The sequence below is a fragment of the Emys orbicularis genome, chromosome 2 (assembly GCF_028017835.1).
Source record: "Emys orbicularis isolate rEmyOrb1 chromosome 2, rEmyOrb1.hap1, whole genome shotgun sequence".
In the NCBI taxonomy this organism is placed as follows: Eukaryota; Metazoa; Chordata; order Testudines; family Emydidae; genus Emys; species Emys orbicularis.
Genome location: NC_088684.1, coordinates 140,505,752 through 140,524,593, shown reverse-complemented (window position 1 = coordinate 140,524,593; position 18,842 = coordinate 140,505,752). Strand labels below are relative to the sequence as shown.

The 18,842-nt window shown below is 45.2% G+C and overlaps 1 protein-coding gene across 3 annotated transcripts in view; it reads right to left on the bottom strand.

Moving 5' to 3' along the window:
• Positions 1–18,842, bottom strand: part of ARHGAP25 (Rho GTPase activating protein 25) — a 62,809-nt gene that overhangs the window by 11,344 nt on the left and 32,623 nt on the right. For 2 of the 3 annotated variants that reach the window (XM_065398213.1, XM_065398214.1), the window contains exons 2-6: positions 14,569–14,656; positions 13,036–13,155; positions 8,179–8,386; positions 2,291–2,423; positions 770–843 (exon numbers count right to left, since the gene is read on the bottom strand). In XM_065398213.1, coding sequence (XP_065254285.1) covers positions 770–843; positions 2,291–2,423; positions 8,179–8,386; positions 13,036–13,155; positions 14,569–14,656 — 623 coding nt within the window. The remainder of the gene's footprint in view (positions 1–769; positions 844–2,290; positions 2,424–8,178; positions 8,387–13,035; positions 13,156–14,568; positions 14,657–18,842) is intronic. The other variant, XM_065398215.1, reaches the window with a different exon arrangement.

Here is an 18,842-nt window from a genome sequence, read left to right as displayed (position 1 = left end):
GGCCAAAGAATTTCACCCACAAATTACTGCATCCAGCATAAAATTATGTCTCCGTTCGCCAGGGCTAGATTTAACCCACAGAGTTTCCCTCTCAGTTTTCGGCCAAGCAAAATTTGTGACAACCCCTGAATTTTTAACAGATTTCTCATTAAAACTAATTGAAACCATGTGTCAGGTAGTTTTTTATGAGAATCTATAAACTGGCTCATGTTTACTCAAAGCACAAAAAGGCCAGAAAATCCAGACCCAGGTAAGAAACCACCCAAAGTTTGGGAGTGTCCAGATCTGAGATTTTGGTTCAGGCCTTTGCAATGTTTTGATTCAGATTCATGTTCAGATTTCAGACTCTCCCAGTGTCCTGGGGCATTTGGATCCAGGAGGTTGGTGAGAGCCCATCTTTTTGCACCTGAGCTGAATTTCAAGTCTGCAAAAGAAAGAAAAGAACGAAAAGAAAAAACCCAAAGCAGGTGAGTTTTGCATGGTTTGGGATTTACTGGTAGACAATTTTGTTCAAATCTCTTCAGCTCATCTGTCCAGTTACAGAGAAATTCAACCTTGTGCAGGGGGCTCACAAAAGAGGTTAGTCCCCTGAAGTTTTAAGGGGCACCTGAGTGGAGCCTAAGGCAGTCTAGTGTTTGCTCTCTGCACAAGTGTCAGTTTCACCTTTAGAGACTAAAGCCTAGATCCTCAAGATCCCCAGATCTGGACCTAACTTCTCACACACTATGATGAAAATTGGGCTGTTTGTACATGATGAAAGAGTACATACCTGCAGATATAACTGAGGAGGTTGTAATTGACTCGGGGAAGCAGGGACAGCTGCTTCACTAGCTCCTGATGACCCTAAACACAATTTAAAAATTGGTTTGTAAAGGCTCATAAACTTATCTGAATTCCAAAACATCTGTGAATTTGCCCAGTTTCTCCAAGCACATCCTGGTGTGGTATCTCCTCTCAGTGCTTGCTCGCCTTTGGAACTGAATCCACACACATTATCATAGTCCCGTTAGTGTGATAGACAATACCGATTGGTCTGATCCATTATGGCAGTGTTTCCCAAACTTGAGATGCCGCTTGTTTAGGGAAAGCCCCTGGCGGGCTGGGCCAGTTTGTTTACCTGCCGCATCTGCAGGTTCGGCCGATCGCGGCTCCCACTTTTTTGGCTGAGTGACTGGAATGTTAAAAGAAACCCATGGGTTCTCAGCTTCTATATATATAGATCTCCCCTCAGACTCCCACAGGTAGTGACACACAATGGCTGGTTAGTTGGATGTGAGAAAGCAAGGTTGAAGTCGTCTGTTGGACATGTCACCCACAGTCCCTCTGCTCTGTTCCTGCTGCTAAGAAAGTTCTGACCCCAGTGACTCACTCGTATTTCCCCAAACCATTGTTCCCATCAGCCCTTTGCTTCTCTCAATCTCTTCATTTACCCCATCTCCTTTCTTGCTCACCCCATCAGCTCTCCTGCCGACCACCCTCTAGACTCAGAGTGATACGAGGCATGCAGGATGTTGCACTTCCTTTCTCTGATAATTGTTTACACTTTTCATTTACTGCAGGGACTCAGCTAAAACAGGAAATATGAGAGACGGGGCAGCTTTCAGGATTCGCACACCCCTGACAGCTAAACCTTAAGATAGGTAAGCCCATGCGGCCAGATTGGGGAGCTAAGTTTACTTATTTTAACAGCAGTTCAGACAGGAAGACACATTCTGGATTTAAAACCCAGTTAGTCACACACAAACCCCTCTAGCGTGCAACTGAGCACACCCTCAGACACTCTTCTGCTGGAAGTGACAACAACAAGGTGGGGCTAGCAGGGTGGCTGAGTGAAGGGGTGAAGGGGAGAAAGCAAATAGTCTTTTTCCCTAGGGCACCAATACTGGCCAGGATGCTAGTGTATCTTTTCAGCTACTTTTTTGAGACTGTAAAGCACCAAATTTGTCCCCCGTGTAACTCCATGGCAGTCGGTGAACCCCAAACTTGGTCGAATTACACCAGAGGGGTAGTTATTAATTATATTTACTACAGTAATGCTCTAAGGGCCAACCAAAAATATGGCCCCATTATGCTAGGCACTGCACAGAGTAGCAGACATTCCCTGCCCCAAATTGTGTCTCTTCTTTTCTATCTATCTAGTCCCATACCCATCCCTTTATCTAATCTATCTAGCTCATCCATCACCATTGTATTTAAGCACTGAATTGTAGATGCTTTTGATTCATAAAGCACTTCAATTTCCAACAAGTGTTTTTTAAGGGGGGTGGAATAAATGCATGGTCATTGGTACCTTCATTTCATCAGCATTCAGAAGCATTCCACACAGGAGGAAGTCCTCATACTGCAACCACGGTACAACGGGCTCCGGGAGTTCCCTCAGGTAGAGTTTGAACAAAGAGGCCACCGTATGTACATCTGTATCGCTGTAGAACAAATGGCGAGATTGGAATAAAAGGATCCACTCAAGTGAGACTCAGATGCTGTTGGCTAGGGAACCATATATCTGTTTTGCTCATCATGGTTGTGTGAATTGAGCGTTCGGGAAAGGTGCCTATTTTGAGCAACAGTAGCCTCCCCCTCAGGAGAGGAGAGGGGCCACAAAGGAACAGAGGACAACTAAAGAGTGTGGACAAATCAAAATTGTAGGAGCAGGCCACCAGTGGGGGCACCAGGCAGAGAACCCCAGGCAGCACCCACTGCTTTGAGACTGGACTAAAGGAGACAGTGGAAGAAAAGTGAATGCTTGGCAGATCTTTCTGCTCTACCATAACATAGGTGGTTTCCCAGCAGTCATAATCAGGGTAGTGTTTTCCTAGCCTACATTTGAGTCACAGGTGTTTTTATGCATTTACTTAACACGCAAATATTTTCTAGCACTCACATATTTGGCAGGCCTTTTCCATTCAGAGTTGGCAAAGCTTGTCTGGGTTTTTAAGGTTAACGGCAATTACTGAACATGTTCTGCTAGGACAGATGTTTGCAGCTTTGCATACCATATAGTTTATATTCTGTCAAAAAGGACACTGTCAAGCTAGGTCTCTGTTTCGACCTACCTTGAAGTTGTTAAACTGTTATAATCTGCTGGCAAGAATCCACCAGGTCATTTATTTTTTAGGTTGTTGGGTTTTTTCTTTAAAGCCTACCACTCACTCACTAAGAAATGCTGTAAAAGCCACAATTTTTGTAGACCCTACCAAAACAAAATATCATGAGCTTCATCTGCCTGCTCAGCATCAACACTTCGCTAACAAGCACCATGCCACAGTGCTGTGCTGGCAAAGATGACTACGCAAAAAAAAATATATATATGGATACTTGGAAAGGAGACTGAAGTTATCAAATTGTTGCTGTCGTTGTTATATCAAAAGAGCCAGTAACTGGTCTTCCCCAATCCATCCCAGGGATTAAAGTAAGAGGAGGCAGAGGGGAGCACAGCTCTGCTAAAAACAGAGGAGAGCGATGTATGGAGACTCTAGTCCTTTTGCTTTGATCACTGATGTAGGTGACCTTACTGTGACATCTACTCACCGCCAAGACCTGAGATTTTGACAACACACCTTTGCAGAGTCTAGATCGAAGCTGAGAAATGGTAACACCTGTTTTCTCTTGAGTCCTGACCCACATACGGGTAGAGGAATTTATTTCCTATTGCTGCAGACAGCGCAGTCCTATAAACATGGCACTGGGTGTGCGTGTGTGCTGTTGCACCCAGGCTGGCAATACGCTTCATACTGAGCTTTCTAGATCTTCTTTTCAAATCCACTAGTGGCCAAGCGCATCCTTCTCAAATAACATCTAGACCAGGGGTTTAGAGCAGGTTCCATTGCTGCCACTGACTCACTGTGGGTGTGTCTACACAGCAAGCAGCAGCTCCCAGCCACGCGTCTCAGAGCCTGGGACGCCACACTTGGGCTTATGCTATGGTGTTAAAAATAACAGAGTACATGGTCAGGCTCTTAAGCCTAGGGAGCAGGGTGGGCTTCAAGCCTTCAGAGCCTGAGCGCCAGCTCAAGCCACAAAGTCTACCATGGCTGGTTTTGAGTTAGCCCCACGAGCCTGAGTCTGTTGACCTGAACCCTGAGACGTGCTTAACCACTCTGTGTCTTGCCTCTGTACCTACCTACCTAACGCCTGATCCTGTCAACACTAGGGCTGTTGCTGGCATAACTCTGTTGGTCAGCGGTATGATATTTTTTAACTAGCATGGCCCTCTGCTTTACTATGAGTCAGTGGACGGCTCACATGCTAAAAGTTAAGCACGTACGTAAGTATTTGCAGGACTGGGGCTCTTCCCAGGACTGCTGTGAGTCGGTCTAGACACAGATTTTATACTATAGAACTAGTAGTGTGGGTTGTTGCTTTTTTTTTTTTTTACCATTAATGTTATAATGGTGAAATCCCTAGGGTGGATTCGGTTATACTAGTACAAAGGTGCCTTCTGCCAGTATTGCTAATTCCCTTGCCTATACAGGAGTAGTTATCCTGGTATAAGCACTTTATACAGATATAACTGAGTCCATATTATGCAGGTGATACCATTCTAATTACACCAGTATAGCTAAAGCGGTATGACTTTTGTGTGTAGACAAGCCCAAGCCCAAGACCTCTGCCACTCAAGTCAATCGGCGTTTTCCCATTGGTTCAGGGGAGCCAAATCACTCCCGATGTTTATAAAGAGCTTAAAGATTCTCAATTTAAGTGCAAAGTGTTATTACCATCCAGTGATTCCTAGGAATTCACATACTGTTTATCCCAAATCCTGTGATACAAAACCAACATTACAGGGCACCGAGAAAACAACGGCTAATCCAAGTTTTTCTTCTGTGACCCATTGCAAAGCATTGTTCTGCAAAAAGGCTTTACCTTCCTGCAAACCCAGCACAGGTTGTAACAAGAGGATTTGCCAGGTTGTGATTCAGAAGCTCAGAAAGCCAGAGCTGTTCAGCTCCAACAAGCAAGACCCAGGGAGACCAGGTTTCAAACACAACAGACACAGTGACTTTCAGAGGTCAGCTCGGCACAGGGATTATTCTAAGTGTAAGACCTGTGGTTCACCTAACTGCCTTTATGTGAATTTTCCTTTCTATATAAAGAAAAATAATGAAAAGGAAGGGTAGGCTTGTGGTTAAAGTGTTGGGCAAGACTCTAAAAACAGTGGTTCACTTCCCAGTACTGCACCTCGAGGAGATTAATCAAAACTTTCCATGGTCTCTAATTTAGGGGCACCGCTCTCTTTTTGGGTGCTCAGTTTAAGATACCTAGTGCTAGATTTTCAGAAGGCCTGAACCCTTGCAACGCTGTTTGATGGCATCAGGAGCAGCCCCTCCGAAATCAGGTTCAGGGGGTCTCAAAGCTAAGCTTCCCCAAAATCAGCAGTCAGTTTGGAAAGGCTCAGCCTAAATCCTGGTCCTAGTGGGAATGTTGCCACTGATGTGAGCAGGACTCAAAGGAGGCGCCGATGCTGCAGAGGTCAGGTAAATAACCCCAGATCTGGCCGGTGCCTGTAGAAAAAGGGGCACTGGCATGTCTGAGAGGGAGACAGGTTCATCTGTGCCCTGCACCTCCTTGTTTCCAGTATTGTGAGTGGGCTGGGAGCTGACCAAGATCAGAATCCCTGAGCCAGGTCTGATCCCCCAGTGCCCTGCACCTCATGGGAGTGCTTATACCTGTGGCACACGTTCTGAGTCAGCAGCATTTTGCACTGCCATGGGTGACTGCACCAGGCTCAGGGCCTGGAGAATCAGGCCCTTGTGTATATGGCACCGAGCACCCAGATCCTTCATCCAAAGCAATCACAAAGGGTTTAAACCCATCTCCAAGCAGGTGAGAAGGTTTAGAGATAACGAGACAGGACAGCTCACTGAGGGGAAGGGATTCAATTAGGAACTAATGAGTCAAATCCGGAAGCTTTATAAAGAGAGTCCCAGAAACTTTACTCCCCCCTTTCTTTTTGCAAGGCCTGTATTACAGAGTGCAGGGAGGGAAGGTAGCAGTTTATGCTATTACAAGAACTTCTCCAATAACACATACATGGAGGGAGGGGAGCTGAGGTATAGAATGAAGCCCTTTATTGGTGATTGCATTGATTGGCAGAGTGTCTTGAATCTGAACTCTGTGTTAGCCTTGTGTTAGGAAACAGAGCATGGTTTGGAGGGGGGGGAATACAGAGTAGTATGAAAAAGGTTTTTTCCCCCCCCCCCAAAATGGGGTAAATCCTAGGACTGGAAGGGACCTCAAAAGGTGATTTAGTCCAGCCCCCCATGCTGAGGCAGGACCAAATGTTACACCTTGTCATTCATTATTATTATTATCTGGATTGCTGTAGTGTAGTGCCTCAGAGCCTTTGTTATGGACAAGGACCACGTTGTCCTAGGTGTTGTACCCACACAAAATGAAAGGACAGTTTGTGCCCCCAGGAGCTGACAATCTAAATATAAGATAAGAGACAACAGATGGGGGAGTACAAGGAGATAGTGAGAGGATATTGGTCAGCATGGTAGGCAATGGTCTCTGCACATGAACAGCCTAGCCATTGTCAAGTTTTTTTATAGGCATCAGGGCAAAGGAGAGTTTTAAGAAGGGATTTGAAGGCGGATAATGAGGTAGCTTAATGGATCTGTATAGGGAGCAACTCCCAGGCATGTGGGGCAGCATCGGAGAAAGCACCGTGGTGATCGTTAGCAAATTTAACTAGTCGCCAATGGAAGCTAACATCCTGGGCAGATCAGAGGCAAGGGTCGACAGGTCAACCGTGAACAAAAGATGCTACAAAGGGAAAGGGCTAACTCTGAAGGGCCTTGAAAGTGAGGACAAGCAGCCTATGTTCAATGCAATAGAAAAGGGAAAGCCAGTGGTGGGATATACCCGGAAGTAGGAAAGAATCAGTGGGAAAAGCAACTGGGGGTGGGGGGTGCAAATAGGATCCTTAAAGATTTAGGATGAATGAAATAAGACCCACCCAGAATTATAGAATCATAGAAGATCAGGGTTGGAAGAGACCTCAGGAGGTCATCTAGTCCAACCCCCTGCTCAAAGCAGGACCAACACTAATCTTCTCCACTGAACCTAATGACAATCCCCAGTTCACTTCCACCCCACCCAAGCATATCCCTTTAATGTCTGACGGCAAAGGCAGATGAGAGAAAATGCCATTAATGCTGTATTCCCTCACTTTGGGGCCTTGTTTCCTATCTGTATTTTGGCAGGTGGGAGAATGAATTGTTAAGCTGGCTCCTCATTACAACATTCAGTTCCTCAGCTCTGCATTTGCTGTTAATCCCAGTTTGAAAAATGACAAAATCATAGAGATTAATGCCAGAAAGGACCATCCTATCTAGTCTACCTCCTGCACATCAGAGGCCCCTACACACCATCCAGCCCCCTCCATAAAGAGCTCAACAACCAAAATTTGATCAAGTATTACATGATGGTCTCCTTTTGAAAGCAAAGTGTGATTGCTGATAGGTAACACCTCCTTGGAATCCTTCGCTAACCTGCCCTTCCACATTTAAAAGGAAAGGTCAGCCATGCCTGAAAGTTCCTATCATCTTTAGCCCATTTGGGGACATTTGTGGAGTGAGTTTGTGGGTCTCAGCCAAACTCCTCATTAGTGGCCGTTTGTCTGCATCACCCAAGTCGCCCATTACAGTCAGCAGTAACCGGTGGTTTCAGCAGATGGGCCAAGGGCTGAATGGGGCATGAGGACTAAACTCTGCCCTAGAGGTGGTTCCTCCGGGCAGGATTGGGGCATGTTGTTGTCAAGGCAGAGTTTGCAGGAAAGATCTGCACTGCAGCTGTTTGCTGAGCATGTTCTGTAGGTAAAGAGGGGACCTGAATTTCGGTCAGTCCAGCGCCTTTCCCCACAGGGGGGCCCCGGTAACTTCCTGGGATTCTTCTCCTAAACAATGAGCATTGTTGTCTGCCCAGTTATCCCTCCAACCCTGCTCTCACAGCCCAGGCTTTGACTTTCAGTTGACCCCCATCTTTTTTTTTTTTTGAACCCTCCTTTCTAATTGGGGGAATGATCTTTCTTGCACAATGGGCAGGGTCTTGTCTGCTTCTCCACAGAGATCAACCAGGCCAGTGATTTCCACAGGCCTGCAGCTAACAAAAGCAGTAGATAGACCGACTGAACCCTGAAGGTCTTTGCTGGGTGGGATCAGGAAATATAAACATTACCGGTCAAAAGATGGCCTTTCCCCAGCGTCAAATGCATCCCTCAGCTGCTTCACCAGGTTGTCCTGGCCAGGCAGTCGGAAGATGCCCTCCTCATTCATGCCGTGCTCGCATATGAACTCTGCGCATGTCTCCACCAAGATGGGGACCAGGTGCTGCCCGAATTTCTGTTCATATGCCACAGTCTCAGCCAAGCGCTGGCCAAATACCACTAGATAGAAGAAGGGTATTGTTAATAAAGGATAGAGGTAGGCCCAGAGGCAGCGGTGGGATTTATCCCAGGTCCCTTGTAATACTGTCATTGTCTGGAGCTTCTTTCAAAGCTGAACAGAGGTTTGGTTGCTAGATGAAAATAAAGGGCCAGATCCTCAGCTCAAACACCACTGACTTTCATGGAGCTATGCTGATTTACATCAGCTGAGAATCTGGCCCACTGTGTCATCAAAACTTAGAAACTGCCAGACCAGACCAGAACTATGGTCCATCGAGCCTAGTATCAGTGGCCACTGCAAGAGGCTTCAGGCAGTACACCAAAGGGTGCAATGGAGATGTCGTCTTGATGCTTATATGTGGCTCAGCTTATGCTTTGTCTGCCTGCTCGTTGCAAACTTCTACTGAAACTCCCTTAAAGGAAATCCCTGCCCTCAGATAAGCAGAAAGCTCATGCCCCCCCATGTAATAACCTTGTGACCCCCTCAGGGGTCCTGACCCCCAGTTTGAGAACCCCTGGTTTATAAGATCCCTCAGCACTGCACAGCAACCAGCTGGAAAGGTTAACATGCCATGGCATATGGAGATTGGTACCCCATGCAGAAGTTTGCTTTATCTTTGTCTTAAAATATCCAGTGGCAAACACTTTGTTACAAACATCACAAACATTCCTCCTGAGTGTTTGATGGCAGATACATCAGGAGAAAATCTAAGAGAAATCACTGAAGAAATGATGGAAAATAAAACGTCTTCCGATGCATTAAATTAGCCTGTGTTAAACCCTTTCCTGCAAAGAGTGTTAATACTTTACATCTTCAAAGTGCCAAACAAATGTTAAGTAATCCTTCCCCACAACCCCCTTGTATTAAGTAGTATTGTCTCTGCTTTATAGATGAGAAGCCTGAAATACAGCCAAGATGGGGATATAAGAAAAATGCTGGGGGCAGACTGAGTGAATATGAAAAATGTCAATAGGATAGCAAAAATGCGGAGGGCTGGGGATATGTCACTTCATTAGCCCTGCCGCTGACAAACACGCAGAGTGAAGGTACCTGTGAATTAAGAGCCAGATTATATGGGTTACTTTGGGGATCTGTCTCTTCAATCTCCCTGCCACTGTCACACATCATGGAGATGCCTATGAGTTAACTCCAGGTGAAGTCAACGGCTCAGCAGTTCTAAAAACTGGGCCCTTCCATGTCGAGCAAGCTGCTAACATCAAGTCAAATGTCAGAACCAGGCTAGAGCTCAGGGATTCTTGGTTTCCAGTCCCCTGCTGGACCTCACTGACTCTTTTATTCGGAGATGAGAGATCACTAGTAAAACAGAGGTCTTAAAACTAAGATGGCAAAAGAAAAACAGCCTCGTAATGCAGCTCCAGCTGAGTTTGGGCTGGGAGCCTTTCCCTAGCCTAATCCCTAATGTGTCCTCCGCCAGTCAGCTATATTTTTAAAAAGAGGGCAGTACCTTTCCTCCGGAGCAAAGGCTTTTTCCTCTTGAACTCCCAGCAGAAAACCATCCCTAAGGCTGGAATGCAGCAGCCTTCATCCCAGCTCTTCATCCTCGGGGCTTTAGGCATGATGACAGCAGAGATGCCCCAGACCCAAGTGGCTCCAAAATATTAATGACAAAGGGTCCCACAGCCTCCTCCTAGATTTTACCACGTAATGTGTTCAACTCCTGTTCAGAAGGCTGAAATAATCCCTGTGTATCTCTTGCAGATCAGCATTATGCTCATAAATACTCCTGTCTGAAACCACAAGACTTGTCAGCACCTGCCTTATGGTGGTTTTTTTTCATTGACACAAGACTCCCTTTTGCTTTTAAATAATGAACATAAACCTGTCATTGTACTCAGTAAAAGTATAAATGGTTTCTTTTTCTTAGTAACTCATTATCTGCCCTCACCCTGGAGGATCATAAAAATCCAACCCTCTACCAACATGGCTCTATATATCAGTCATTCCGTCTGACACACTGTTAGCATGTCAGCCAGCTCAGAGACGCTCCTTGGGTGTCAGGCTGGTAAAGGGGCTCGGAGGCATTTTGAAAGGTTTCATTTCACTCGGCACAGCCTCTCTGCTTTTTAACGTGGATCAAATTAACAAACAGCTGCCTTATCTATGTGAGTCACCAGGGGCATCTTTCAAGGGGGATGCAACCTAAGCCTAAGGCATGCAGATGTACAAAACAGTCTGTGTCCTATTCTCAAGTCTGCTGTTTGGGAAAGGAGGGATAGCTCAGTGGTTTGAGCATTGGCCTACTAAACCCAGGGTTGTGAGTTCAATCCTTGAGGGGGCCATTTAGGGATCTGGGGCAAAAAATTGGTCCTGCTAGTGAAGGCAGGGGACTGGACTCAATGACCTTTCAAGGTCCCCTTCGAGCTCTATGAGATAGGTATATCTCCATTAACCCCCAAGTTAATTTATACCATGGTATGGGTCAACATCACTGAAAAGAGGCCTGGATTCTCACTTACAGTGAGGCCCCTTTACACTCACTTTACCCTGCCAGCGCAATTCCTTGGTGTAAATGAGCAGCGGGTGTGGAGTCTTTATTTGCGATCATGTGACTTTTTAGGGGGCTGATCTTGGAAATCCCTTGCTCAAATGACCCTAGATTTGAACCACGGATGGTACTGCAACTTTCCAAACAATCAGAGGGGGGTTTAGAGCACTTAGAAAAACTGGCTTTTAAACATTAACCTGACCTACAGTAGAGTGAGCGGCTTGGCTAGAAATAAAGCTGCTCTAATCAATGCCAACCACTAACATCAGGTCTTCATCTGGGTATAGTTATTATTTGAATCACAGTAGCACTGAAAGGCCCCAACTGAGATCAGGGCTCTGTTGTGCTAGGAGCTGTACAGTCACATAGTGAGAGACAATCCCTGCCCAAAGAGCTTAGAGCTTAAATATACAAGATGGACAAAAAGAGGAATGGGGAAACAGAGGTGGAGAGAATTGTCCAGGTCAGTCAGAAACACAACCCATGTCTAATCCAGTGCTCTGTCCATTGGACCATGCTCTCTCTCTCTCTCATATATTTTTATATAAAATACTCAGTTCACTCCTATATGAACTACAACTAATTCTGAAGACGAATCATTCTTGATTGCAAAGCCCGTCAGTCTGAGCCCACCACAGAAGGTTCCTCTGTTGTAGGCTTTACCCCGGGGCTGTTACAATGTCCCTTGCGGGGAGTGTCAATAATGCTGTAAGATCATGAGCAAAATATTAACTTTTTTTTTTTAATGTCTAGTTAGTATTATAAAGCACTGTCATGGTCAGATACCACAGTGATGGGCACTCCTGGAAATCCTTAAGATAGATGGATGAGGTCGATACTCCCATTGCCTCTGGGTGTAGCTACAATAATGACAAATTTACAGAACACTCCCTTTCTAATTGGCTGGTCTCCCCTTCCTCCCCCTTTGCACAAGCATAAATAGCTGCACAAGGTGCTGGGCTGTGGGGAGCCAGATGCTATAACTCTCTCCTGCACCCAGCAGGGGGAGGGGAGATGATCAGGGTGCCCAAGTTACAAAGACAAACCTTGTGACTCTGCTGAGAATGGGCCAGATGGCTATGAGACAAAGGGAGGCAGTGTGGTCTAGCAGTTAGACCAAGGGAATCCGTATCTGGATTTCCTGAGTTCTATTCTTGGCTCTTCCACTGACTCACTGATAGCTCTGGCTAGAAGTTGGTCTAGGGCTGGACGCCTACTGATGTCAATGGGAGTCTCTTTCCAAGGGACACTGGATCAGGTCCATAGTGCCCCACTTACTTTTGGGCTGCTATTTACTTAAAATGCAAGCTCTTTGGGGCAGGGACCACCTTTTTCCTCTGTTTGTACAGCGCCTGGCGCAAGGAGGTCCTGATCCATGAGCAGGGATCCTCAGCACTTGCACAATACAAATAAATAATAATATATAAATAAATCACACATAACCCTTCCATGCTCCCATTACAACAACTTACCTACATGGCAGCTATGTTGAAAGGTTTAATTAGCATATGTAAAGCGCTTTGATTTCCTTGGGTGAAAGTTAAGAACATAAGAATGGCCATACTGGGTCAGACCAAAGGTCCATCTAGCCCAGTATTCCATCTTCTGAGAGTGGCCAATGCCAGGTGCCCCAGAAGGAATGCACAGAACAGGTAATCATCAAGTGATACATTCCCAGCTTCTGGCAGAGACTAGGGACACCATCCCTGCCCATCCTGGCGAATAGCCATTGATGGACCTATCCTCCATGAACTTATCTAATTCTTTTTTTGAACCCTGTTAGTCTTGGCCTTCACAACATCCTCTGGCAAGGAGTTCCACAGGTTGACTGTGCACTGTGTGGAAAAAATACTTCCTTTTGTTCATTTTAAACCTGCTGCCTATTAATTTCATTTGGTAATCCCTAGTTCTTGTGTTTATGAGACAGAGTAAATAACACTCCCTTATTTACTTTCTCCACACCAGTCATGATTTTATAGACTCTATCATATCCTCCCTTAGTTGTCTCTCTTCCAAGCTGAAAAGTCCCAGTCTTATTAATCCCTCCTCATATGGCAGCCATTCCATACCCCTAATCTATGCTATAGAAGCATAAGATGTTATTGAAAAGCCACCCCCAGGGCCATTTCAGCTCCCCTTTACCTCCTGATGGAGATCCCACCACTCTTCGGATCGACTTAACCCACTCATCCATCTCGGATTGGGAGTTGGCCATCAGTACATAGGAGTCTTGTCCTGTTCGATTCTGGTCTCCCGAGACCCCTGCAAAAACAATTACTCGTAAAGGGAGTTGGGGGTGGAACAAAGACACGTGCCCTTATTGATTTCTTAGCTAAGTGCTATGGGCCCAAAAAACCCATTATCCCATTCATCTCGATCTAGCTGTAAAATGAGGTGGTGTCTCAGGGAGACGTGTTGTTTACACCATCTCTCCATCTCTAAAGCTTTCCACCAAGGAAATGAACTAACAGAAAATGAACATCGCGGCGGAATGAATAGTTATTCTGTTTTCTCTCAACGCTCTGCTCGGTGCATTTACCTGGTACCTTCTCCCAAAGTATTTTCCAGAGTGACTTACAAATTTGGGGCCTGATTCTATTCCCACACACACACACACACACACAATGTCATTCCAGCAACTTTAGAGGAGATACTCCTGGTTTACCCTTGTGTAAATAAGAGGACAATCAGGCCCCATATATACTGTACAGGAATCCCTTAGCCACCAGTGAAAAGCAGCCAATTCTGGAGTGGAATGTGGCAGTTCTTTATCAGTTTAAGACTGAGTGAAGAACACATGGCCAGTTGAAATTAATCATTTTTAATTAGACCCAAATTGGGCACTTGTCAGGACACTGGAGTACTACCCACAGTGAGAAGAGCTGGCTGGAAAATGGAATGTCTGTCATTTCCTGACATTTCAAATTTTGTTTTTGTTCTGAATCAAAAACAAATTGAAAATTATGAAATTTCTCGCAAAATGGAAATTCTGAAAAATTTAGATTTGGAAGCATTTTGTTTCGATAATGTTGAACCATAATATAATATAAAATATTACATATATCAATAAAATATAAGATTGAAAATAATATTAGACTGTTAGCAGCTGAAAGCCTATGCTATCGCATGGGTGTAGTTTGTAATATCAAATGGCTGAGAACTTAAAAACTGGAAGGTAACAAACTGCGAATCCCAGTGATGGTTGAACCTGTTGATATTCTGAACAAAAAGACCTCTCGACCATGTTGGTAGCAGTTTCCATTATTTCACACTGAGTCAACAGACATTCTAGGCTTCAGAGTAATGCACACAGAGTGACAATCCTGGAATCTTATTATATAGACAATATAAAATTCAACAGGAAGTAAAATGAAATGAGAACACTGAAATAAAACATTTTACCGAGAAAGCCAAAACCATTCATTTTGATACTTTTCCCATCAAAATTTTTGCCACAATCGATTGTTTCCAGAAAACATCTAGATGTCAACAAAACTTCATTTTCTCACAGAAAACCGTTCCATCAAAAAATTTTCAAGCAGCTCTCCCAATGAGTCTCCCCCATGCTTGGTGGATCTACAGCTGGGGCACCATATTAAGCCGTAAGCATGGGATGTCTAGCCTTGAGAGACAAGAAGGAGACGGGAGAGCTCTGTGTTGTGTCATGGTGCTCACCCGGGATGATTTCAAAGATAAACTTCCCCGCTTCCTCTGGGTTGCTGACTGCCTCCTTGATAGTGCTTCCCTGCAGAAACAGGCAGCCCTAGAAACAAAGACAGCAATAGCCTTGAATCAGCCATTTAAAAATAAAACCCTCCTCTTTGGACCACGTTGGTAATGAAGGATCGAATCATAGCAATTTCGGGCTGGAAGGGACCTCCAGAAGTCATCAGGTCCAGCTGCCTGCACTGTGGCAGGACCAAGTAAACCTAGACCATCCCTGACAGGTGTTTGTGCAACATGTTCTTAAAAAAACTCCAGTGATGGGGATTCCACAACCTCCCTCAGAAGCCTGTTCCAGATCTTAACTACCCTCACAGTTAGAAAGTTTTCCCTAGTATCTAACCTAAACCTCCCTTACTTCAGATGAAGCCCATTACTTCTTGCCCTACCTGCGGTGGATGTGGAAAACAATTGATCACCATCCTCTTTGTAACAGCCCTAAACATATTTGAAGACTGTTAACAGGTCCCCTCCTCAGTCTTATTGCTCAAGACTGAACAGGCTCATTTTTTTTTTAACTTTTCCTCATAGGTCAGGTTTAAACCTTCACCATTTTTGTTGCTGTCCTCTGGACTCTCCCCGATTTGTCCACATCTTCCTTAAAGTGTGGTGCCTAGAAATGGACACGTTACTCCAGTTAAGGTCTCGCCAGTGCCTAGGAGAGCATGACAATTACCTTCTGTGTCTTACATACAACACTCCTGTTAATATATCCCAGATTAACGTTAGCCTTTTTTTTTTTTGCAACTGCACCACATTGTTGACTCTCATTCAATTTGTGATCCATTGTAATTCCCCAGATCCTTCTCAGCAGTACCACCATCTAGCCAGTTATTTAAGAAGAATATCCCTTTGGCTGGCCACAAGGTGAGAAGGTTTGAGGAACATCTTCTTTAGCCTGGATTCTCTCACTGTGGATTTTAGGGAAGCACCACTTTCAAACTGACTGAGCAGGTTACATTCCATTCCGATAAAGGCTACAGCAGTTAGATCAGTCGGTATCACCAAGATCATCAGGCTTATGCCTCTTGCTTCCACGTCATCAGATCACATGTCCAACCTAAAAAGGGATGTGGACCCAGGCTGGCAGACATAACTGCATGAGTCAGCACAAGCAATGTCTCAGAATAGGGCTGCAGAGGGGAGTAGGAGGTGGTGCCATGGATGGAAACAGAGAGGGCTTTAGCTAATTACATGTTCATGTAGCCCACTTTGCTCAGGCCACGTGTGGGGGTTGCACCCAGCATCTTGGCAGTGCTAAAAGAATGAACCAAGTTGCTATGGTAATACCAATAATAATAATAATAATTAATAGTGAACTTCTACTGCTGCAAGCTGAGGTTCTCAACAGAAATATGGATGCATAGTTCCCTTTGAAATTAATGGGAGTAGATCTCTACGTCCCCTGGGTAGCTCTGCCAGTCTCCATGTTCTAGCTAGAAGCAGTAGCAGACGCATATCTACAGTTGACAGGAATTTTGTCGACATCAAAGGAATTTCAACAAAAAAATGGCTTTACATTTTCCACAATTTTTTGGTTTTGATGTAATTTTAATTGACATTTCCTACAAAAAAGCAGAGTGTTTTTTTGTTTTGATTTGGGGAGGAGGACCCATGAAAAAAATCAGTTTGGGGTAAAAATGCTTAGTTTTTAGTTGAGTGAAAAATGGTTTTCAGAAACAAAAAAAGTCAGTTAAAAAACAACAAGAAAAATTGCAGGACATCTTGCCAAAATGGAAAAGAAAAAAAATTTTTTTTTTTAAATTTCCTCCACAAAATATAAATATAATTTTTTTTTACCAGCTCTACTTGTATGTGGATCAGCCATTATCATGGGGATGTGTAACATATTAAACCAGGGATTATGCTTATGTTTTGGAGACAGCAGCTGAGTTAAAGGCAGTCTGGATGTTAAAAGCTGACTGATAAAAACACCTAGTATATCCATTGGGATGGAAGACAGGGTACCATGCAGAGAGGGCCTGGTCCTCTCCAGCGGGGGGGCGGGGGGGGGACAATGTATGGCCGGGAGGCCATACATGGCCCATCATAGCATTTCATTAGACCTGTGGCCTGCTTCAACACACTATACTAATGGCCAATTCATTAGCGTTTTGTTATTATATTTACATCAGTTTAGTTTACACAAGTATGTAAATAGACAATACTGTACATAGAAACAACCTATCTAAATACACACAAAACAAGCTGAACTTTAAAATATAAATCAGTATAGGTGACTATTCATAGTTTAATAAGATTTAAAATCTGTTTGGCCCACTCGAGATTGTGCTTAGGCCCTCCTGTGTAATAAGTTTGGGCACCACTGCTCTGCATTATTAATCTTCCTTCCCGCAAGGAGACATGGAGCTATAGAAGGAGGCAGGGCCATGTACCTGCTTTACTACCCTGGGAGTTTGTGATGTTCCATTTTTGTGTCATTCAGAGGGGATTTAAGCAGGTTCAGAGACCCAGCTTGGAAGAGACAGGCAGCTCCTTTAAAAGAAAGATCCTGCAGCTGTGGGTGAAATTACATCTTGTAGCCCACGAAAGCTTATGCTCTAATAAATTTGTTAGTCTCTAAGGTGCCACAAGTACTCCTGTTATTTTTGAGGATACAGACTAACACGGCTGCTACTCTGAAATCTAAGTCACTGGAGCTGTTCCCCTATATACCAGCAGCAGTAGCAGATGAAACCTTTGAAGTCAAGGGAGCTGAGCCTAAATGGACCAGCAGGAAATCTCCCCACCCCCGCATGTGGCCAACAAGTGAATCGTGAGCTGTCCAAACATGGCCTTGGCTTTTTAAAGGTGGTTTGAAATGTTAGCTGTTGTTAACACCTCTTGTGCGTTCAGCTGTGTTGCAAATGATGTGGCAGGGAGGGAGGAGGGTGAGGAGGTGGAAAGGGATGCTAGATAAGTGGCAGGGCATGAACAAAGGCCTTCTGAGCTTCCCTCCTATTTTGTGACTATGGCAATAAACCCTTAGGGAGCTGGGGCCCACAGAAATCAGTAGAAGTCAGATCTACTAAAGAATATATTTGTGAAGAGCAAATATCCTGGCCTTGGAATCAGGGCCAGCTCCAGCATTTCTGCCGCCCCAAGCAAAAAAAAAGCCGCGATCACAATCGCGACCGGCGGCGGCAATTGGGGGGGGGGAAAGCCGCGATCGGCGTCGGCAGTTCGGCGGCAGGTCCTTCGCTCCTAGAGGGAGTGAGGGACCTGCCGCCCCCGAATTGCCGCACATGCCACCCCTCTCCCTTGGCCGCCCCAAGCACCTGCTTGTTAAGCTGGTGCCTGGAGCCGGCCCTGCTTGGAATGCACCAGATTACATTCACAAAGGAGCCCCTTCCCAAAGGGTCATCCCTGCTCTGCAAAATTCAGACTACATTTTGCACTGAGTTTTTTTGGAAGCTCTATTTCTTGCCCTTTCATTCTTCACCTTATTCCCTCCAGCCCGCTTGGGTGACCAGGCACACAGCTGTGGTGGTGGCCACCCCAGGGTGCCAGTAGCTCTGGAAGCTCTGTAAATGGGCCCCATACATTCCCTACAAAGCTGCATAATTCATTCTGCCTCACTGCATATCTACTTAGGTCCTGCCCCCACTCCCCATTTCATAGCCAGAGAGAACAGAGTTCTACATCAAGGCTTGGCCTGAACTTAAACTCTGGAGCAGAACAATCCAAAGGCAGGACCTGGAACCCAACATTAGAGAGGCTTTCTCTTCCCAGATCTCTAGCTGTCAGCTCAAGTGCAACATGGCTAAAACTGTTCTTAATCTTCCCCATCTCCTTTCTCAATCACTGTGAACAACACCACCATCCTACGGTACTCAGGACCATAACCTGGGCATCAGCTTCGACTCCAACCTCTCTCTAGAACCTCCCCGGCAGGCTATGTCTAAATCTTGCCAATTCTTCCCACATCATGTCTCTAAGACATGGCCTTTCCTATCCATCCACCCCACTAAGACTCTTGTTCAAGCTCTCATCATGCCACGTCTCCGTCACTGCACCGTCCTTCTCACTGGCCTTGACAAATGCAATCTTGCCTCTCTCCGAGGGTGACCAGACAGCAAGTGTGAAAAATTGGGATGGGGGGGGGGGGGGAATAGGAGCCTATATAAGAAAAAGACCCCAAAATCGGGACTGTCCCTATAAAATCGGGACATCTGGCCACCCTACTCTCTCCTATCCATTCAGAATGCTGCTGCAAAGATCATTCT